At 50.3% G+C, this 24,053-nt stretch overlaps 1 protein-coding gene across 1 annotated transcript in view; it reads right to left on the reverse strand.

Annotated features, from left to right (window-relative positions):
• LOC138369967 (dentin matrix acidic phosphoprotein 1-like) overlaps positions 1 to 23,332 on the reverse strand; it is a 25,899-nt gene extending 2,567 nt beyond the window's left edge. Inside the window, exon 1 of the mRNA XM_069333725.1 lies at positions 23,214 to 23,332. Coding sequence (XP_069189826.1) covers positions 23,214 to 23,332 — 119 coding nt within the window. The remainder of the gene's footprint in view (positions 1 to 23,213) is intronic.
• Positions 23,333 to 24,053: the final 721 nt, after the last annotated feature.

Consider the following 24,053-nt stretch of genomic DNA (forward strand, 5'->3'; position numbering starts at 1 on the left):
TACGAACGTGTACATCTTTCCTCAATCTTTGACGGCTTTTGTTACATTTATTAAACAGTTTACAAGCATGAAAACTTGCCAATCAACTGTTGTTATTGTTATAAACAGCCTCCTGGTGCTTCGGAGCTCATTAACTGTTTAATAATTGTAAACAAAGCCGCTAAAGATTGAGAAAAGATGTACAGGTTCGTAAGTGCTTGCATAACTGCTTCGTGAATCTGACCTCTGGTTTATTACCGGTGCGAGGATGCTGTGATCTAACCTGTCTCATCTCAGGGAAGTGGCATCAAAACTTAGCATCAAAAATATAGTTGTGTGTTATTTTATCAATAATGGCGCGATGAATGGCTTGGTGCTTTGCTAGGGACGTGAACAGGTAAAGAACGTTTAAGAATCATTGACTCTCAGGGATAATGGGTCTGAATGTTGCATGTCCAGCCCTGATAAGGAAATGGGTGTATATATTAATATAGTTACTCCTGTCTGCTTCCTTGGGCAGGGGGTCTTATCTCCCTTGCAACATTATTTTGTACTCATTTTTTTGTACTCTCTGTTGCCCCGTCTACAAGCATTCTTAGTTGCTTTTCTTCAATAGTTTCTTTTTTTTGCTTCTTCTCCTATCCTCCAAAGAGGAATCTTGATTATATGTAAATTATCCCTCAAATTTCTCTTTTTCTGCAAGTACGTTTCCCTGGGTTACTATTCATAAAGATAACTTTTACTGGTCGATTCTATTAATTCTGACTCTTTCCTAGCCAACCCTGTTCTATTTTCTATGGACATTTTATGTAATCTCTATCTGGTCTCCCTCTCTTGTTGTTCAAGAATTTTCCTCTTGCTCTGACAGTTAATTTATTATGCACCCCAGGCTACCTTGAGGCTACCTTGAGGTGCTTCCGGGGCTTAGTGTCCCCGCGGCCCGGTCGTCGACCAGGCCTCCTGGTTGCCCCATACTCGTGTGTCTGTATATAGTGAGCAGAATAAACGGAGGCAAATAATGGGCTTAGGAACTAAACCCCGAAGTCCATTTAGCTAAGTAATTTACAGCTATAATGAGTTAGTTATATAGTATTAACATACACATTACCAATCTACTCGTAGTTTAATAAACTATCAACGTGACCTGAAGAGGTTCTAAGACAACGAGTGAGTTTTAGTTCAATTAGTCTATTCCCAACGTGCTGGGTGAGTGGCAGAGAGGTTCTGGTGTCACATAAATGGCTTCAAGTACTGGACTTGAACCCATTAGACTAAACGCAGTCTTGTGACACACACACACACCTGCTTTATGCCCATGACCCCCCAGTCTTGTGACACTCACACACCTGCCTTATGTACATGACCCCCAGTCTTGTGTCACACACACACCTGCCTTGATCACATGACCCCAGTCTTGTGACACATACACACCTGCCTTGATCACATGACCACAGTCTTGTGACACATACACACCTGCCTTGATCACATGACCACAGTCTTGTGACACTCACACACCTGCCTTGTGCACATGACCCCCAATCTTGTGACACACACACACCTGCCTTGATCACATGACCACAGTCTTGTGACACTCACACACCTGCCTTGATCACATGACCCCCAATCTTGTGACACACACACACCTGCCTTGATCACATGACCCCAGTCTTGTGACACACACACACCTGCCTTGTGCACATGATCCCAGTCTTGTGACACACACACACCTGCCTTGTGCACATGATCCCAGTCTTGTGACACACACACACCTGCCTTGATCACATGACCCCAGTCTTGTGACACACACACACCTGCCTTGATCACATGACCACAGTCTTGTGACACTCACACACCTGCCTTATGCACATGACCCCAGTCTTGCGTCACACACACACCTGCCTTGTGCACATGACCCCAGTCTTGTGACACACACACCTGCCTTGTGCACATGACCCCAGTCTTGTGACACACACACCTGCCTTGTGCACATGACCCCAGTCTTGTGACACACACACACCTGCCTTGTGCACATGACCCCAGTCTTGTGACACACACACACCTGCCTTGATCACATGACCACAGTCTTGTGACACTCACACACCTGCCTTATGCACATGACCCCCAGTCTTGCGTCACACACACCTGCCTTGTGCACATGACCCCCAGTCTTGTGACACACACACACCTGCCTTATGCACATGACCCCCAGTCTTGCGTCACACACACACCTGCCTTGATCACATGACCCCAGTCTTGTGACACTCACACACCTGCCTTATGCACATGACCCCCAGTCTTGCGTCACACACACACCTGCCTTGATCACATGACCCGAGTCTTGTGACACACACACACCTGCCTTGTGCACATGACCCCCAATCTTGTGACACACACACCTGCCTTGATCACATGACCCCAGTCTTGTGACACACACACACCTGCCTTGATCACATGACCACAGTTTTGTGACACACACACACCTGCCTTATGCACATGACCCCCAGTCTTGCGTCACACACACACCTGCCTTGATCACATGACCCCAGTCTTGTGACACACACACACCTGCCTTGTGCACATGACAGCTTGCTGTGTGCTAACAGCATCTCCCAGTGTTAATGCCGCGCCTTTATGCTGTCTGGTGACCTCAGACATATTGTCCTCCTGGTGAAGCAACGACTGAGTGAGGATTGTTTATCGTGTCTTCCTGCTTCCTCTTCTCCTTCACTTCCTGATACACATTTCTGCGTTATGATATGTAGGTCGTCCGTGTTGTGTTTGAGTTGTGTGGTACTGGTGTCTGCCCTCCCTCCCTGGCCCACTCTTCCTGGCTCCCTTCATCTCTCTCTCTCTCTCTCTCTCTCTCTCTCTCTCTGTCTCTCTCTCTGTCTCTCTCTCTGTCTCTGTCTCTCTGTCTCTGTCTCTGTCTCTCTCTCTCTCTCTCTCTCTCTGTCTCTCTCTCTCTGTCTCTGTCTCTGTCTCTGTCTCTGTCTCTCTGTCTCTGTCTCTGTCTCTGTCTCTGTCTCTGTCTCTGTCTCTGTCTCTCTCTGTCTCTGTCTCTGTCTCTGTCTCTGTCTCTGTCTCTCTCTCTCTCTCTCTCTCTCTCTGTCTCTGTCTCTGTCTCTGTCTCTGTCTCTCTCTCTCTCTCTCTCTCTCTCTCTCTCTCTGTCTCTGTCTCTGTCTCTGTCTCTCTCTCTCTCTCTCTCTCTCTCTCTCTCTGTCTCTCTCTCTCTCTCTCTCTCTCTCTCTCTCTCTCTCTCTCTCTCTCTCTCTCTCTCTCTGTCTCTCTCTCTCTCTCTCTGTCTCTGTCTCTCTCTCTCTCTCTCTCTCTCTCTCTCTCTCTCTCTCTCTCTCTCTCTCTCTCTCTCTCTCTCTCTCTCTCTCTCTCTCTCTGCCTCTCTCTAGGTAGTCTACCCACTAATGGCTGTCGGCTACTACTCCAACTACAAATATTCACTGAGGAAGAAGAAGACCGCCTGGAGCGGTGTCTGGCCATTAGAGTGCGGCCCGGGCCGGGTTATGGCGGGCCGCCAGGCGGGCCACGACCGCACCGACCGCAGGCTTTTGTTCCCGGAGAAAACGGCTTGCGGGAAGACGACGCAATTAACGGAAAACAAGAAGAAAGGTTCATTTTTTTGTGTTGTCTGGGAGGATGAGTGCGCGGTATAGCCATAGTGACGGGGTCTGTCATTGTCTGTCTGTGTGTATGTCTGTATTTTTGGGTGTATATCTGTCTGTGTATCCGTCTTGTGTGTGTTAACTATTTGTGCTTGTTGGATACAACTGGTAGTACCTCTTGGACCCCGGCTTTTATAACTCTCTGTTGTGTAGCGCACTGGAGCCTCTTGAACCCTTTCATCTACTACATATATTTTTCTGACCGGAGGGGAGCCGGTCGGCCGAGCGGACAGCTTGTGATCCTGTGGTCCTGGGTTCGATCCCAGGCGCCGGCGAGAAACAATGGGCAGAGTTTCTTTCACCCTATGGCCCTGTTACCTAGCAGTAAAATAGGTACCTGGGTGTTAGTCAGCTGTCACGGGCTGCTTCCTGGGGGTGGAAGCCGAAGACTTCCTGGTCGAGGACTGGGCCGCGGGGACACTAAAGCCCCGAAATCATCTCAAGATAACCACAAGATAACTTCTCCTTAGAGTTGTAGTTAGTGACTGTAACTACAACTGGTAGTTACAGACACTAACTATCAGGTGTAGTTAGTGACTGTAACTACCAGGTGTGGTTAGATAAGGGCCGTTGGTGGTGGGGGGTTGCCTCCACCCAGCTTGGAGATGGGCAGAGGGTGTCACCAGTGGTGTGTGAGGGAGAGAGAGAAGACCTCACCAGTGGTGAGTGAGGGGGGGGGAGAGCCTCACCAGTGGTGGGGGGGGGGGGGTTGCAGAGGGCCTCACCATAGAGGTTGAGTTACCCAAACATTGAGAGCCAGGAACAGGAGAGGAATGTACAGAGTGGCGGCTCCTGCACATTCCAGACCCATCCCCTCCTCCCTCTGCTTCTTCATGCACACTCTTAGAGCTGAGGCAGCTGCGTGCGTGCGTGCATGCGTGCGTGCGTGCGTGCACGTGTGTTTGCTCTCCTGGGTGTGCTTGAGAGGGTTGAGATTCAGCTCCTGGTAACTCAACCCTCAGACTTCAGTCGACTGGGATGTTGTCATGACTTACCTGTTCCTCTAATGTCCAGTTATTCCGCCTTGTTCTGTTCATCACATTGAACATGTGGTGTGTGTGGGTGTTCACCCGTGTGCCTCAGTTCTTGCACTACGCTGAGGAACTCCACCGTTGTTCTTGGTTATCTTTAGTTCTTCAGGACGGGTTGAAAAGTTCTTTATCTCAATTCTGGTTCTTGAGTCACCTTGACGCTCTGACTAAGCCACTCCCGGACAGAATGTCCACATTGCATAGCAAGACAAGGAGGACCCGTGCCAGGCACTCGACCACAGTGCCTTACAGCATGCGAGAGTGGCAGCAACACTGTGGAGATGCTGGCACAAAGTGGGGATGACATTACAGCATCAACAGTGTGGAGGAGGAGAGGAGGAGACGACATGTACGGCACGCCTCGCACCATCAAGGAGCCGGTCGGCCGAGCGGACAGCACGCTGGGCTTGTGATCCTGGTTCGATCCCAGGCGCCGGCGAGAAACAATGGGCAGAGTTTCTTTCACCCTATGCCCCTGTTACCTAGCAGTAAAATAGATACCTGGGTGTTAGTCAGCTGTCACGGGCTGCTTCCTGGGGGTGGAGGCTTGGTCGAGGACCGGGCCGCGGGGACACTAAAGCCCCGAAATCATCTCAAGATAACCTGAAGATAGATCACTCACAACTCTACTACTTCAAGCACATACAAGTTGTTTACCTGATGTTATACAAGAAGGGGGGGGGGGATGGTATATCCGGCTGCTCCCGGGTCTCTCACCTTTCTCCCGTTCCCTCTTTCAATCTCCTCGTCTCCCAATCTCCTCTTTCCCTATCTCCCCCCCCCCCTCTCCTTCCCTTTCTCTTTATTTGCCCTTATCCCTATCTCTCTCTCTTCCCAATATCCCCCCTCACACACCTATTTTCCCAAGTCCCCCCCCCCCACTCCTTCCCCTCTCCCTGTAACGTATCGGGAATGAAAAAAAAATGAATAATAATGGGAGTGAGGGAGGAAGAGAGGTAGGAAGGAGTTTTTTTTCTACCACAGACGTGGCCACACATTTACAATACTAACCAGTATATATCCATTTTCTTCTGTCGGTGGGAGGAGTAAGGATACGAGTCTGGGAGTAGCGAGGATTGGTCAGGTGAAAGGGAAAGATGGAAAGGAGGCGGAGGGAGATGCTGAGAACACGGAGAGGAGTAGAAGTAGAAGGTAGAAGGTAGAAGTACAAAAATACTGCCAATATCCATTCTAGTTCAGCACATATAAGACACGTAATGGATCTTGTCTGTACTCTAGGATGTTATCAAATGCATCTATAGAAATGTATGAACTGTATCTACTGTAAGCATGTAGTCATACTCTGTAAGTCTTTAAGTCTTTAAGTCTTTCAGTAAACTTACGTCTTTAGAGGTGGGATTTTTTTAATTGCCACAGGCCGACAGTCTGGCGCCTCAAACCCTGTCTCACGTTGTATGTAAAATATTAAATAAAACATGACTAAACACCTTAATGGTGTTACATCCCCTTCCCTCTTTACACATTCCCTTCCCTCTCTACACATCCCCCCCTTCCTCCTCCTTCCTCCTCCTCCTTCCTCCTCCTCCTTCCTCCTCCTCCTTCCTCCTCCTCCTTCCTCCTCCTCCTCCCTCCTCCTCCTTCCTCCTCCTTCCTCCTCCTCCTTCCTCCTCCTCCTTCCTCCTCCTCCTTCCTCCTCCTCCTTCCTTCTCTCCCTCCTCCTCCTTCCTCCTCCTCCTTCCTCCTCCTCCTTCCTTCTCTCCCTCCTCCTCCTCCTTCCTCCTTCTCCTTCCTCCTCCTCCTTCCTCCTCCTCCTTCCTTCTCTCCCTCCTCCTCCTCCTTCCTCCTCCTCCTTCCTCCTCCTCCTTCCTCCTCCTCCTTCCTCTAAAGAAACACAAACCAAAACTAGAATAGATCTAAAAATCTGCAACCAGGCTAAGGTTCCTGAGCTAAGGGGACTGAGCTGTAAGGAAAGACTGAGGAACAACACTGGTGGAAAGAAGGAATAGGACAGACATGATAACGACGTACAAGATACTAAGGGAGGGGATTGATAAAGTAGGTATGGAAGTAATATTTAAATTAAGGAAAAGTAGAAGGAGAGGATGTAATTGCAACCTGGGAACACAGGAGAGTCAGAGAGATGTCAGAAAGAACATCTTTAGTTTACAGATCGTAAATAGTGAGAACGGAAGACATGAGGAAGTTCTGGAAGCCAATTCGATACTCAACTTTTAATGTAAATATCATAATAAAAACCGGTGAAATGGGGTCACTGTATTGAAGCAATATTGGTCGAAAGGCGGGTCTTGAGAGCAGAGTCTCGACACTGCAAGCTCAACTACGTGAATACACACCCCAGGCCCCAGCATGGAGCTTGTCAAGCATAGTCCCAGAACTAAGAGGTATGAGTTACGAGGAAAGGCTGCGTGAACTGCACCTCACGACATTGGAAAACAGAAGAGTAAGGGAAGACATGATCACTACCTACAAAATTCTCAGGCCAATTGACAGGGTAGATACAGATAAATTGTTTAACACTGGTGGGACGCGAACAAGGGGACGCAGGTGGAAACTGAGTACCCAAATTAGCCACAGGGACGTTAGAAAGAACTTTTTCACAGGTGGAATATAGTAGGCAGTGATGTGGTTGAGGCTGACTCCATACACAGTTTCAAATATAGATATGATAGAGCCCAATAGGCTCAGGAACCTGTACACCAGTTGATTGACAGTTGAGAGGCGGGACCAAAGAGCTAGAGCTCAACCCCCGCAAGCACAACTAGGTGAGCACACAGGAATAATGTCAAGAAAAAGATGAGTGGTGCCACGGTGTATATAACCAGCACTCAAGGCCAGACACACAAGGGCTGCCATTTCAATGTCACTAAACACTAATTACAGCAGAGAGTGACCGTGACGAGTGTAAGGCTTCCAACCTCAAGCTTACAGCCGTGCTTCCTGTACCTCCCCCGGGAGACCAGGAGTCCTTCCCTCCTTGGTCACCCCCTAGGGAAGCCCTGAGGGGCTACACCTCTCCCCCCAGTGACCTCTGCAACCTCTTCAGGCCCTCCCTTTCTCAATCAGTGAATTACAGGAACTGTCAGAACGAGGTTGCAGGCAACAACGAACTGCCCCCCGAGGGGTTCCAGCTCCGGAGTTGACCGCGAAGTTGGTAAAAGAAGGGACAGGGCCTCAGGACCCGGAGACCCCCGCGGTCGGGGCTGTCGGAAAGGCTTTCGTTAAGAATGAAAGCCTTTAAGTCTATTCTACTTTCATGTTTTCTTCGTGATTAAATATTTTCATATATATATATAATATATAAAAATATATATTCAGTTTTATATATATTAATTGGTTAGTTGTGCTTTTATATATTTTAATTGGTTAATTATATTTATATATATATATATATATATATATATATATATATATATATATATATATATATATATATATATATATATATATATATATATATATAGTGTGACGGTAACGCGTTGGTGTTCGGCTGTTTAAGGCTAGGGGTATGGCCTCGTCACATGTTATAAAAAAAAATAGAAAAACTGGAACTTCGTCTGTGGTAAGGTAAGGAGAAGACACACAAAACACAAGTAAACTTTAACAATGAAATTTTAATTACGTTAAATAAATCAAAACATGAAAAAATGGACAAACAAATTCTTATAATAAAATCAATCAATCAAAATAATAAGAATACTTAAATGACACAATGAAAAGTTACGTTAAGGCAAAATAACAAGAAGTGCAACACAAAAGTAAATGGGAGGTGCTGGAATATTGGCTTTAAGCTATCACCTCTCTCAGTACACGCTAACGTCTAGCTGGGAGGAGTGATAACTACGAAAGCACTGAACATTCTGAGGTCTGAGGTCGTGGCGACCCCAGACATCAAGTAGTATGGGGGGGCGAGTGCAGGTGCAGCCAGACCGGCGACCAATCAGCGGGGCCGGTAGCGATCAACGAGTAGTTTGGCGGTTTGAGTCTGAACAGGTGTCTCTGGCTGCAACGTTTTGCGCTCTGGCAAGCCTTGCTGGTGTTGTTGTCGTTGTTGGACATTTCTTCCATAGTAGTTTTATATAACCACAACGACGTAATTGTGGAGGGAAGAGCAGGCTCAATCTCTTGAAGGAGATTATCGTCACAAAATATATATATATATATATATATATATATATATATATATATATATATATATATATTAATTTGTGGTTAATGTGTGCATTTCTTGTGTGTTTCAGGTGAGATTGGAGTCCTGGGCTGAGAGACACTCCAGGTCAGGTGAGGGTGTCGCAGAATCTCTTGCGAGGCTCTATCGTGTTAGTAATCAACCAGCTCTAAAAGAGCTTGATTTTCTGAACCTGATCAACCAGGCTGTGACTCATACGTCAGGCTGCGAGCAGCCGCGTCTAACAGCCTGGTTGATCAGTCCAGCAACCAGGAGGCCTGGTCGACGACCGGGCCGCGGGGACACTAAGCCCCGGAAGCACCTCAAGGTAGCCTCAAGGTAAGTATGAAGCAACTATTTATGTAACAACAGGTGTTTACAAGTGTCACGGGTGGTGAAGTGTACAAGTTACACCTCCAGTGCAGATGTTTTGCACTGATTTAACATTATTAATGTTTAGTACAACATGTATAGATAGGATTTGGATACAGTTGTTTTTCTTTTGTATTCCTGCTACTGGTTTCTTGTAGAATATCTTAGAGGGAGAAGGCACTAGTCTACTGTGACTAGTAGTTAGGGTGATGTCTTGTTAGGGTGATGTCTTGGTAGGGTGATGTCTTGGTAGGGTGATGTCTTGTTAGGGTGATGTCTTGTTAGGGTGATGTCTTGTTAGGGTGATGTCTTGTTAGGGTGATGTCTTGTTAGGGTGATGTCTTGTTAGGGGTGATGCCTTGTTAGGGTGATGTCTTGTTAGGGTGATGTCTTGTTAGGGTGATGTCTTGTTAGGGTGATGCCTTGTTAGGGTGATGTCTTGTTAGGGTGATGTCTTGTTAGTGTGATGTCTTGTTAGGGTGATGTTTTGGTAGGGTGATGCCTTGGTAGGGTGATGTCTTGTTAGGGTGATGTCTTGTTAGGGGTGATGCCTTGTTTGGGTGATGTCTTGTTAGGGTGATGTCTTGGTAGGGTGATGTCTTGGTAGGGTGATGTCTTGGTAGGGGGATGTCTTGGTAGGGGGATGTCTTGGTAGGGTGATGTCTTGTTAGGGTGATGTCTTGTTAGGGTGATGTCTTGTTAGGGTGATGTCTTGTTAGGGTGATGTCTTGTTAGGGTGATGTCTTGTTAGGGTGATGTCTTGTTAGGGTGATGTCTTGTTAGGGGTGATGCCTTGTTAGGGTGATGTCTTGTTAGGGTGATGCCTTGTTAGGGTGATGTCTTGTTAGGGTGATGCCTTGTTAGGGTGATGTCTTGTTAGGGTGATGTCTTGTTAGGGTGATGCCTTGTTAGGGTGATGTCTTGTTAGGGTGATGTCTTGTTAGTGTGATGTCTTGTTAGGGTGATGTCTTGGTAGGGGGATGTCTTGATAGGGTGATGTCTTGATAGGGTGATGTCTTGATAGGGTGATGTCTTGTTAGGGTGATGTCTTGTTAGGGTGATGTCTTGTTAGGGTGATGTCTTGTTAGGGTGATGTCTTGTTAGGGTGATGTCTTGTAAGGGGTGATGCCTTGTTAGGGTGATGTCTTGTTAGGGTGATGTCTTGTTAGGGTGATGTCTTGGTAGGGTGATGTCTTGGTAGGGTGATGTCTTGGTAGGGTGATGTCTTGTTAGGGTGATGCCTTGATACGGTGATGTCTTGTTAGGGTGATGTCTTGGTAGGGTGATGTCTTGTTAGGGTGATGCCTTGATAGGGTGATGTCTTGTTAGGGTGATGTCTTGTTAGGGTGATGTCTTGATAGGGTGATGTCTTGTTAGGGTGATGTCTTGGTAGGGTGATGTCTTGTTAGGGTGATGTCTTGGTAGGGTGATGTCTTGGTAGGGTGATGTCTTGTTAGGGTGATGTCTTGTTAGGGTGATGTTTTGGTAGGGTGATGCCTTGGTAGGGTGATGTCTTGTTAGGGTGATGTCTTGTTAGGGTGATGTCTTGTTAGGGTGATGTCTTGTTAGGGTGATGTCTTGTTAGGGTGATGTCTTGTTAGGGGTGATGCCTTGTTAGGGTGATGTCTTGTTAGGGTGATGCCTTGTTAGTGTGATGTCTTGTTAGTGTGATGTCTTGTTAGGGTGATGTCTTGTTAGGGTGATGTCTTGTTAGGGTGATGTCTTGTTAGGGTGATGTCTTGTTAGGGTGATGTCTTGTTAGGGTGATGCCTTGTTAGTGTGATGTCTTGTTAGGGTGATGTCTTGTTAGGGTGATTTCATGTTAGGGTGATGTCATGTCATTATCTTTGACATGCCATCTTCAATCCAGTGCCCCCCGAAAATCACATGAGACAAGCCCCCATGACATCACCCTAACAAGAGAAATGTTGAATAAAAACACCTGTATAATAAACCAAACCCAAGATGTAAGAAGTTTACAAATTCTTGAAGCAATCCACATAAAAATATAACAACCCACCATGAACACCCAAATTACAGAACTACTCACTCTACCCACCATGAACACCCAAATTACAGAACTACTCACTCTACCCACCATGAACACCCAAATTACAGAACTACTCACTCTACCCACCATGAACACCCAAATTACAGAACTACTCACTTTACCCACCATGAACACCCAAATTACAGAACTACTCACTTTACCCACCATGAGAGTAAGGACAAGACCTGAACGTTGTTGTTGTTGTTAAAGATTCGCTACTTGGAAGAAAAAGTTCCAAGTAGCACCGGGTATGGTGAGCCCGTAGTTGAAAAAGACCGGAACGTGAAGATGCCAACACAGAAGACACTGCTCCACATGCCACGCCCACTACCCCTGATTAATCTTGGTATGTGCTTCGGCCTCTTAATATCTCTTGTATCATCTGGAGATAGTGGCTACCTGATAAACGTGTAGAGGCTATATATAAACATCGAGAGGGGGGGGGGGTCAGTTATTAAGGGGAAAGCGCCAAGCCATGACGACTATATAGCACTGGGAAGGAGGTCAGGATATAAGGATTTGGGGTGGGACGGGGGGGAAAGGAATGGTGCCCAACCACTTGTGGACGGTCGGGGATTGAACGCCGACCTGCATGAAGCGAGACCGTCGCTCTACCGTCCATCCCAAGTGGTTGGACAGGGGAAGGGGACGACACCAGAAAGATTACCTGATGAGTGGCACCGGGCTGAAGACAAATTTTCTTAATTCATCATCCATAATTGTATTGATAAGAAAGTGTTCACAAGGAACATATGAGGAAGAGACAGGAGTTGCACATGCGTATGAAGCTGAAGGCTCAGCGGTGGATCATACTGTATATACGACAGTGGAAATTTTCCACAACAAGATCTATATCAGATCTGGTCGAGGACCGGGCCGTGGGGAGGCTAAGCCCCGAAAACATCTCCAGGTAACCACTAGGTAGGCTACACTACCATACTGTTATAATTTGAATTTGTTGTTAGTTAACGGCTCTTTTTTTGTTAATAAGTCTTTCCTGCCTTACTTCTGCGGGTCTGCTAGTTAAGAGAAAGTCTTATTCAGTATATTACTCAAGTAGAGGAGAAGCTAATAAGGTTCAGTGGGAGTTCAACTACTTATCTACTGTGAGAGGAGTTTCAGGACTGCTAATGACCAACCTGTCCTCTTACCTTGAGGTTACCTTGAGGTGCTTCCGAGGCTTAGCGTCCCTGCGGCCCGGTCGTCGACCAGGCTTCCTCAGAGTAATTACACATTACGTCTGAATTTGGCCGTTTGCCCGTATGACCGAAAATGGACGTAATTTCAAAATGGAAAATAAATTTTGCACTTTTTTGCCAAAACAGTAGGTTAAGGGTCCTCTGGTAGGTTAGGGGGGCAGGAAATTCTCCTAACGTTTCATAACGTTTTGAAAAACGTTAATTGAAAGTTTCCTCTCCTACCTTAACCGAGTAAACCGGACGACTCAAACAGAAAACGGAACAGTACGTCACTTTCATGAGCCGATTTAATTTCAAATTAAGTCCATTTTTGGCCATAGTGCGCATACGAGCGAAAAGCGACGTTTTTTTTAAGAGGACGGGTTGATTGGTCGAGGCTCAAAACGATAGTTAGATAGTTAACCCCACAACCACCTTGGAACCTTGTCCGAGAGTGTGAGACTTCACCAGGTCACTCTCAAGTGATCACTGACACGAGAAGTTGGTGGTGATTGTGAGGAGGCCTGGTCGACGACCGGGCCGCGGGGACACTAAGCCCCGGAAGCACCTCAAGGTGATTGGTAATTGTGTTTATTTTGGTGTCAAGAGAGACAGGTGGAGTCCGGGGTGCCCGAGGCTGTCATACCCGCTCCAGCTCTAGCTCTAGCTCTAGCTCTAGCTCTAGCTCTAGCTGGTCTCTTGTTGTGATATATTTTTTAATTAATATATAGAAAAGGTTATTACATTCTTGTAGAGCCACTGGTACGTGTAGCGTTTCTGGCAAGTCCTTAATCCTATGTTGACCAGACCACACACTAGAAATTGAAGGGACGACGACGTTTCGGTCCGTCCTGGACCATTCTCAAGTCGATTGTCTTGACAATCGACTTGAGAATGGTCCAGGACGGACCGAAACGTCGTCGTCCCTTCAATTTCTAGTGTGTGGTCTGGTCAACATACTTCAGCCACGTTATTGTGACTCATCGCCTCCTTAATCCTATGTTCCCTGGAATACGACCCCCGCGAAGAATCGTTTTTTACAACCAGGTACCTATTTTACTGTTGCTACAGTTAAGGATTTGCACTCAGGAAATCCTCCCTGGCCAGGATACGAACCCAGGACAAAGTGCTCTCGGAACGCCAGGCGAGTGTCTTACCACTACGCCACGGACACTGTATACAGTCTCTATACATTTAGGAGAACAAGAGTGGTTGGAAGCCACCAGACTAGTTCTAAAACTACGAGGTGTGAGTTATCAGGAAAGGCTACATGAATTGAACCTCACGTCTCTTGAAGAAAGAAGAGTTAGGGGAGACGTGATTCCCACATAGAAAATTCCCAGGAGAATTGATAGGGTAGCTAAGGACAGACACTTTAGCACGTTTGGAACACACCGGTGGAAACTGAGTGCACAAATTAGTCACACTAGAAACAATTTTGTCAGTGTTAGAGTAGTTCACGAGTGGAATGCATTAGGCAGTGATGTGGTGGAGGCTGACGCCGTGATAGAGCCCAGTAGGCTCTATCCTGTACACCAGTGGATTAACAGTTGAGAGGAGGACCAAAGAGCCGAATTTACCCCCCCCCCCCCCTTCAAACACAAATAAGAGAGTATAGACAAAACACACACACACACACACACACACACACACACACACACACACACAGTTTGCCCGACATATTAACACACTGGCCAGAGAGGAAGAAGGGGGCGCCAGGTCTCCACTCACACACAATAGGACTCCTCCACTCTCAGGCGTCATAGTGTAGGGATCCTCTAATATACGTCTATCATGTCTCCTGTTACTGGCCTACAGTAATCACAGATCGTTAAGGTGTTGAGAGTTGAAGGGTCACTTATACCACTCATCTCTCTGCTTCACCCACATTCTCAGTTCAATTTTTGCCTTAGCTTTAATATTACGATGTCGTAATTCAGGCGTGCGTGTGTGTGTGTGTGTGTGTGTGTGTGTGTGTGTGTGTGTGTGTGTGTGTGTGTACAGTCGCCTAGTTGTGCTTGCGGGGGTTGAGCTCTGGCTCTTTGGTCCCGCCTCTCAACCGTCAATCAACTGGTGTACAGGTTCCTGAGCCTACTGGGCTCTATCATATCTACACTTGAAACTGTGTATGGAGTCAGCCTCCACCACATCACTGCCTAATGCATTCCACCTGTTAACTACTTAGAAAAATTATTTCTGACGTCCCTGTGGCTCATTTGGGTACTAAATTTCCACCTGTGTCCCCTTGTTCGTATTCCACCCAAGCTAAATACTTTGTCTTTATCTACCCTGCCAATTCCTGAGAATTTTATAGGTGGTGATCATGACTTCTCTTAGCTCTTCTGCCTTCCAGTGTCGTAAGGGTCAATTCCAGTACTCTTTCCTCGTAGCTTCCACCTCTCAGCTCGGGGACTAGCCTGGTAGCATATTGACTCGATGTGGACTCGGGGCTATAGCCGCATATTCCAGTATTGGTCTGACATACGTGGTATACAAGTTTCTGAAAGATTCCTTTCACAAGTTTCTATACAGGTTTGTGCAATTGTGTATCTTCAAGTTGGTTGGCTATGACAGGATAAAAGGAGAACCTGAGTGTGGAGTTGGAAAGGCAACACAATTTTCCACATCAAGGTATAACTGCAGGGGTATCTTGAGGTTATCTTGAGATGATTTCGGGGCTTTAGTGTCCCCGCGGCCCGGTCCTCGACCAGGCCTCCACCCACAGGAAGCAGCCTGTGACAGCTGACTAACACCCAGGTACCTATTTTACTGTTAGGTAACAGGGGCATAGGGTGAAAGAAACTCTGCCCATTGTTTCTCGCCGGCGCCTGGGATCGAACCCGGGACCACAGGATCACAAGTCCAAGGGGGATTTCCGCTCGGCCGACCGGCTCCCTGGTGCATATAGTTAGCGCATTGTTAAAAGAACCTGGTTTCCAGGAGAACAGACATGACAACATCAGGTTCTGCATGTACGACAGATTTACTGTGTCAGGGACATGCAACTTCCGCAATCACCTGATTGACCCGGGAGCCGGTGGCTGAGCGGACAGAACACTGGACGCGTGATCCTATTGTCCAGGGTTCGATCCCGGGCGCCGGCGAGAAACAATGGGCAGAGTTTCTTTCACCCTGATGCCCCTGTTACCTAGTAGTAAATGGGTACCTGGGAGTTAGTCAGCTGTCACGGGCTGCTTCCTAAGGGGTGGAGGCCTGGTCGAGGACCGGACCGCGGGGACACTAAGCCTCGAAATCGTCTCAAGATAACCTCAAGATAACCTCAAGATAACCATCTTACCACCCATACATAAGGTATAACCAGTAATCTCAGCCCATTTTCACCAATCATGTCTAGAAATATTCTCACCTCAACCACCGTAACATGAGGCAAGTGTTCACGTGACCTCCACACACACTTCAGTGACCTCCACACACTTCAGTGACCTTCACACACACTTCAGTGACCTCCACACACACTTCAGTGACCTCCACACACACTTCAGTGACCTCCACACACACTTCAGTGACCTCCACACACACTTCAGCGACCTCCACACACACTTCAGCGACCTCCACACACACTTCAGCGACCTCCACACACACTTCAGTGACCTCCACACACACTTCAGTGACCTCCACACACACTTCAGTGACCTCCACACACACTTCAGTGACCTCCACACACTTCAGTGACCTCCACACACACTTCAGTGACCTCCACACACACTTCAGTGACCTCCACACACACTTCAGTGACCTCCACACACACTTCAGTGACCTCCACACACACTTCAGTGACCTCCACACACACTTCAGTGACCTCCACACACACTTCAGTGACCTCCACACACACTTCAGTGACCTCCACACACACTTCAGTGACCTCCACACACACTTCAGTGACCTCCACACACACTTCAGTGACCTCCACACACACTTCAGTGACCTCCACACACACTTCAGTGACCTCCACACACACTTCAGTGACCTCCACACACACTTAAGTGACCTCCACACACACTTCAGTGACCTCCACACACTTCAGTGACCTCCACACACACTTCAGTGACCACCACACACTTCAGTGACCTCCACACACACTTCAGTGACCTCCACACACACTTCAGTGACCACCACACACTTCAGTGACCACCACACACACTTCAGTGACCACCACACACACTTCAGTGACCACCACACACACTTCAGTGACCACCACACACACTTCAGTGACCACCACACACACTTCAGTGACCTCCACACACACACTCCAGTGACCTCCACACACACACTTCAGTGACCACCACACACACTTCAGTGACCACCACACACACTTCAGTGACTACCACACACACTTCAGTGACCTCCACACACACTTCAGTGACCACCTCACACACTTCAGTGACCACCACACACACTTCAGTGACCTCCACACACACTTCAGTGACCACCTCACACACTTCAGTGACCACCACACACACTTCAGTGACCTCCACACACACTTCAGTGACCTCCACACACACTTCAGTGACCTCCACACACACTTCAATGACCTCCATACACACTTCAGTGACCTCCACACACACTTCAGTGACCTCCACACACACTTCAGTGACCTCCACACACACTTCAGTGACCTCCACACACTTCAGTGACCTCCACACACTTCAGTGACCACCACACACACTTCAGTGACCACCACACACACTTCAGTGACCTCCACACACACTTCAGTGACCTCCACACACACTTCAGTGACCACCACACACACTTCAGTGACCTCCACACACACTTCAGCGACCACCTCACACACTTAAGCGACCACCACACACACTTCAGCGACCACCACACACACTTCAGTGACCTCCACACACACTTCAGTGACCTCCACACACACTTCAGTGACCTCCACACACACTTCAGTGACCACCACACACACTTCAGTGACCACACACACTTCAGTGACCTCCACACACACTTCAGTGACCTCCCTACACACTTCAGTGACCTCCACACACACTTCAGTGACCTCCACACACACTTCAGTGACCTCCACACACACTTCAGTGACCTCCACACACACTTCAGTGACCACACACACTTCAGTGACCACCACACACACTTCAGTGACCTCCCCACACACTTCAGTGACGTCCCCACACACTTCAGTGACGTCCCCACACACTTCAGTGACGTCCCCACACACTTCAGTGACCACACACACTTCAGTGACGTCCCCACACACTTCAGTGACCTCCACACACTTCAGTGACACGTGGCTGGGTGGCTAGGCAGGGAAAGGTCTGTGAAAAGTTTCACCATGTTGGGTGAAGCGGTTCTCAGCTCCAGGGAAACCCAACAGGAAGGTCAGGAGGCGCCTTGACCTGCCTTAAGGCGCTGTGGACGCACTCAACCGATATGATTGGGCCCGCCAGGTGCACCTGAGCAGCTGGACCTTTGGTTGGTGAAGCTGTGGTTCAGGTTGGGTGTGTGTGTGTGCAGCTGTGGTTCATGCAACAGTGACGACTGAAGAACACAGTAGAGTGTTGCAGAACAAGATACATGTCACATGTGTCCAGTGTCACATGTCCAGTGTCATGTCAGCGACACATGACACTGGATGAACCACAACAAACGCGGCCCCGACTCTTGCTTGATGTGTGGATTACCTTTAACTATAAGAACATATTTAATAAAATTTTTGTATCCTAAGCTGCCTAAAATTATTTAATTTCAGGAATAATGGTATGTAATATGCAAAATAAAATATATATTAATCCTTTAAAGCAGGGACGTGTTAAGGTGCTCAGAGCTACACTTTAACACTAAACTTTCAAACGAGTCTAAAAAGGATATGAGATAAACTAACATACTCCGTTTATAAACTAAATATGAAACATTTTCTTTTGTTTTATAAGATAATAATGCACAATTCTAGACAATTTAGCCTGTCTAGAGGTCATTACCTCTAGAGGTAATGACCTAGAGGCCCAGGAGAGTCAGGAGGGTGTTTGAACACCACTCAGCCTACTGGTCACTTGGTTGCTCTAGGAAGAACAGCTCCTCGCCTCGGTGTAATACCTTACAGCAGGGGTATTACATTGTTTCTCACAAGTCGAGCCTGGCCTCGGGCCGGGCTTGGGGAGTAGAAGAACTCCCAGAACCCCATCAACCAGGTATCAACCAGGTATCAACCAGGGGCCTCGTAGCCTGGTGGATAGCGCGCAGGACTCGTAATTCTGTGGCGCGGGTTCGATTCCAGCACGAGGCAGAAACAAATGGCCAAAGTTTCTTTCACCCTGAATGCCCCTGTTACCTAGCAGTAAATAGGTACCTGGGAGTTAGTCAGCTGTCACGGGCTGCTTCCTGGGGGTGGAGGCCTGGTCGAGGACCGGGCCGCGGGGACACTAAAGCCCCGAAATCATCTCAAGATAACCTCAAGAAGATAGGTTTTATTTTGATTAAGAAAATATTTGTAGCCAACAAACTATTGAAGAAGCTGTAATATACCTGTAATTTACCTGTAATATATATAATTCTGCTCTCAGCAAAAGTCCACTTTTTTGTTGCAGCTGATGAAGCTTAAGGTGTAGAATCGGCAGGTAATCGGCAAAAGTCAGGCAGGTAATAGTACTTAAGACGACTTAGTGTCACCTGGAGGCGTCTTGATTAACGTACCACGAGTTCCTAATCTGTTATCTGGCTCTACAACCAGTTTGTGGCGCTTTTCTTCATATTATTTCTGAACTTACGACTCATTATTGTACGCCAGAAACACTCCAAGGTTATGGTCGTATATACAAAATTGATTACTTTAAAAAATATATATATATGTTGCTGGGCTCAGACCCGTCTCTGGGGTCTGTCTCAGACCCGTCTCTGGGGTCTGTCAGACCCGTCTCTGGGGTCTGTCAGACCCGTCTCTGGGGTCTGTCAGACCCGTCTCTGGGGTCTCTCTCAGACCCGTCTCTGGGGTCTGTCACACCCGTCTCTGGGGTCTGTCAGACCCGTCTCTGGGGTCTCTCTCAGACCCGTCTCTGGGGTCTCTCTCAGACCCGTCTCTGGGGTCTGTCACACCCGTCTCTGGGGTCTGTCAGACCCGTCTCTGGGGTCTGTCAGACCCGTCTCTGGGGTCTGTCAGACCCGTCTCTGGGGTCTCTCTCAGACCCGTCTCTGGGGTCTGTCACACCCGTCTCTGGGGTCTGTCAGACCCGTCTCTGGGGTCTCTCTCAGACCCGTCTCTGGGGTCTCTCTCAGACCCGTCTCTGGGGTCTGTCACACCCGTCTCTGGGGTCTGTCAGACCCGTCTCTGGGGTCTGTCACACCCGTCTCTGGGGTCTCTCTCAGACCCGTCTCTGGGGTCTCTCTCAGACCCGTCTCTGGGGTCTCTCTCAGACCCGTCTCTGGGGTCTCTCTCAGACCCGTCTCTGGGGTCTGTCAGACCCGTCTCTGGGGTCTGTCAGACCCGTCTCTCTCAGACCCGTCTCTGGGGTCTCTCTCAGACCCGTCTCTGGGGTCTCTCTCAGACCCGTCTCTGTGGTCTCTCTCAGACCCGTCTCTGGGGGTCTCAGACCCGTCTCTGGGGGTCTCAGACCCGTCTCTGGGGTCTCAGACCCGTCTCTGGGGTCTGTCTCAGAGCCGTCTCTGGGGGTCTCTCAGACCCATCTCTGTGGTCTCTTGGACCTCGTCTCAGGGCTCTCAGAAACCCCCCTCAGGCCTCTCAGACCCGTCTCATGCCTCTCAGACCTGTCCCAGACCCGTCCCATCACAGTCTCGGGCTCCAGGACAAGTATACAAGCAGAAAGCACCACCTCCCAGGATACCTTGAAGGTCTGACATTAATTATCTGTGACCACAGCCTTCCGCGCTAGCTCGGTGTTTTGGGTGTGGGTGTAGAGAAGCCTCGTGGCAGGGTGAGGCTGGGTGAGGCTGGGTGAGGCTGGGTGAGGCTGGGTGAGGCTGGGTGAGGCTGGGTGAGGCAGGGGTGAGGCAGGGGTGAGGCTGGGTGAGGCTGGGTGAGGCTGGGTGAGGCTGGGTGAGGCTGGGGTGAGGCTGGTTGAGGCTGGGTGAGGCTGGGGTGAGGCGGGGTGAGGCTGGGTGAGGCTGGGTGAGGCTGGGTGAGGCAGGGGTGAGGCTGGGTGAGGCTGGGTGAGGCAGGGATGAGGCAGGGGTGAGGCTGGGTGAGGCTGGGTGAGGCTGAGGTGAGGCTGGGTGAGGCTGGGTGAGGCAGGGGTGAGGCAGGGGTGAGGCTGGGTGAGGCTGGGTGAGGCTGGGTGAGGCTGGGTGAGGCAGGGGTGAGGCTGGGTGAGGCTGGGTGAGGCAGGGATGAGGCAGGGGTGAGGCTGGGTGAGGCTGGGTGAGGCTGGGTGAGGCTGAGGTGAGGCTGGGTGAGGCTGGGTGAGGCAGGGGTGAGGCAGGGGTGAGGCAGGGGTAAGGCTGGGTGAGGCTGGGTGAGGCTGGGGTGAGGCTGGGTGAGGCTGGGTGAGGCTGGGTAAGGCTGGGTGAGGCTGGGTTAGGCTGGGTGAGGCTGGGTGAGGCTGGGTGAGGCTGGGTGAGGCTGGGTGAGGCAGGGGTGAGGCAGGGGTGAGGCTGGGTGAAGCTGGGTGAGGCTGGGTGAGGCTGGGTGAGGCTGGGGGTGAGGCTGGGTGAGGCTGGGTGAGGCTGGGTGAGGCAGGGGTGAGGCAGGGGTGAGGCTGGGTGAGGCTGGGTGAGGCTGGGTGAGGCAGGGTGAGGCTGGGTGAGGCAGGGGTGAGGCAGGGGTGAGGCTGGGTGAGGCTGGGCCAGGCTGGGCGAGGCTGGGTGAGGCTGGGTGAGGCTGGGCCAGGCTGGGCCAGGCTGGGCGAGGCTGGGTGAGGCTGGGCCAGGCTGGGTGAGGCTGGGTGAGGCTGGGGTGAGGCTGGGTGAGGCTGGGCCAGGCTGGGTTAGGCTGGGTGAGGCTGGGTGAGGCTGGGCCAGGCTGGGTGAGGCTGGGTGAGGCTGGGTGAGGCTGGGGTGAGGCTGGGTGAGGCTGGGTGAAGCTGGGTGAGGCTGGGTGAGGATGGGTGAGGCAGCGGTGAGGCCGGGTGAGGCTGGGTGAGGCTGGGTGAGGCTGGGCGAGGCTGGGCGAGGCTGGGGTGAGGCTGGGTGAGGCTGGGTGAGGCTGGATGAGGCTGGGCCAGGCTGGGTGAGGCTGCGCCAGGCTGGGAGAGGCTCGGTGAGGCTGTGCCAGGCTGGGGTGAGGCTGGGTGAGGCTGGGTGAGGCTGGGGTGAGGCTGGGTGAGGCTGGGGTGAGGCTGGGTGAGGCTGGGTGAGGCTGGGCGAGGCTGGGTGAGGCTGGGTGAGGCTGGGTGAGGCTGGGTGAGGCTGAGTGAGGCTGGATGAGGCTGCGCCAGGCTGGGTGAGGCTGGGCCAGGCTGGGCGAGGCTCGGTGAGGCTGGGCCAGGCTGGGCGAGGCTCGGTGAGGCTGTGCCAGGCTGGGGTGAGGCTGGGTGAGGCTGGGTGAGGCTGGGCCAGGCTGGGTGAGGCTGGGGGTGGGGCTGGGGGTGAGGCTGGGCGAGGCTCGGTGAGGCTGGGGGTGAGGCTGGGCGAGGCTGGGCCAGGCTGGGTGAGGCTGGGCCAGGCTGGGCGAGGCTGGGTGAGGCAGGGCGAGGCTGGGCGAGGCTGGGGTGAGGCTGGGGTGAGGCTGGGTGAGGCTGGGTGAGGCAGGGTGGAGTGAACAGAGTTGGGCGCCATAAAGTGGCACTTGTAACAAGGTGGTTGGAGTGCCAGGAGACGGAGAGGGGGGGGGGGTGCCAGCTCACACCTCACAGAACATAAGAAGAACATAAGAACAGAGGTAACTACAGAAGGCCTATTGGCCCATACGAGGCAGCTCCTACTGATAACCACCCAATCCCACTCATATACTTGTCCCTCCCGCGCTTGAAACAATCGAGGGACCCCACCTCCACCACGTTACGCGGTGATTGGTTCCACAAATCAACAACCCTGTTACCGAACCAGTATTTACCCATGTCACAGACGTGGGGGGGAAGGGGGAAGGGGTACCATCTCACGCCATCTAGGCGTAACCATCTAGGGTGTATTGGTAGTATAGTGTGTCCCAGTACACCCTAGAGGCCAGGGACACAGAGGCGCTGTGATAGCTATTAATGTGGTTGACCCCTTCCCCCTCCCTTTCCCCGCCCCCCCCCACTCTGTTCCACATGATGCTCTTCTTCCCTTCTCTTCCACCTGACCTTCTTGTCCGATCTGTTCCACCCAGCGTCCTGTCCCACCCAGTACTCCTGCTCCTTCTGTTCCACCTGTTAAAATGTGTGCACTTTGGTTCTTCCTCCTCACACTCTGTCTCTCCCTCACTCTCCCTGTCTCTCTCCCTCACTCTCCCTCTCCCTCACTCTCCCTGTCTCTCTCCCTCACCCTGTCTCTCCCTCACTCTCCCTCTCCCTCACTCTGCCTCTCCCTCACTCTCCCTCTCCCTCACTCTCCCTGTCTCTCCCTGTCTCTCTCCCTCACCCTGTCTCTCCCTCACTCTCTCTCTCCCTGTCTCTCCCTCTCCCTCACTCTGCCTGTCTCTCCCTTACTCTGTCTCTCCCTCACTCTGCCTCTCCCTCACTCTCCCTCTCCCTCACTCTCCCTGTCTCTCCCTGTCTCTCTCCCTCACCCTGTCTCTCCCTCACTCTCCCTCACCCTGTCTCTCCCTCACTCTCCCTCTCCCTCACTCTCCCTGTCTCTCCCTTACTCTGTCTCTCCCTCTAACACATCTTCCCTCTTCACTTTCCTCCCTCTCTATGACTTACCTTACAGAGGGAGGACGGTACTGAGTCTCTGGTACCGTCATGGTGGTATTGACTCTGGTACCGTCCTGGTGGTATTGACTCTGGTACCCTCCTGGTGGTATAGACTCTGGTACCGTCATGGTGGTATTGACTCTGGTACCGTCATGGTGGTATTGACTCTGGTACCCTCCTGGTGGTATAGACTCTGGTACCCTCCTGGTGGTATTGACTCTGGTACCCTCCTGGTGGTATAGTCTCTGGTACCGTCATGGTGGTATTGACTCTGGTACCGTCATGGTGGTATAAACTCTGGTACCGTCATGGTGGTATTGACTCTGGTACCCTCCTGGTGGTATAGACTCTGGTACCCTCCTGGTGGTATTGACTCTGGTACCCTCCTGGTGGTATTGACTCTGGTACCGTCATGGTGGTATTGACTCTGGTACCCTCCTGGTGGTATAGACTCTGGTACCCTCCTGGTGGTATTGACTCTGGTACCCTCCTGGTCGTATTGACTCTGGTACCGTCATGGTGGTATAGACTCTGGTACCGTCATGGTGGTATTGACTCTGGTACCGTCATGGTGGCATTGACTCTGGTACCGTCCTGGTGGTATAGACTCTGGTACCGTCATGGTGGTATAGACTCTGGTACCGTCCTGGTGGTATTGACTCTGGTACCGTCATGGTGGTATTGACTCTGGTACCGTCATGGTGGTATTGACTCTGGTACCGTCCTGGTGGTATAGTCTCTGGTACCGTCCTGGTGGTATAGACTCTGGTACCGTCCTGGTGGTATAGTCTCTGGTACCGTCATGGTGGTATAGTCTCTGGTACCGTGCTGGTGGTATTGACTCTGGTA

The sequence above is a fragment of the Procambarus clarkii genome, chromosome 30, assembly GCF_040958095.1.
Source record: "Procambarus clarkii isolate CNS0578487 chromosome 30, FALCON_Pclarkii_2.0, whole genome shotgun sequence".
In the NCBI taxonomy this organism is placed as follows: domain Eukaryota; kingdom Metazoa; phylum Arthropoda; class Malacostraca; order Decapoda; family Cambaridae; genus Procambarus; species Procambarus clarkii.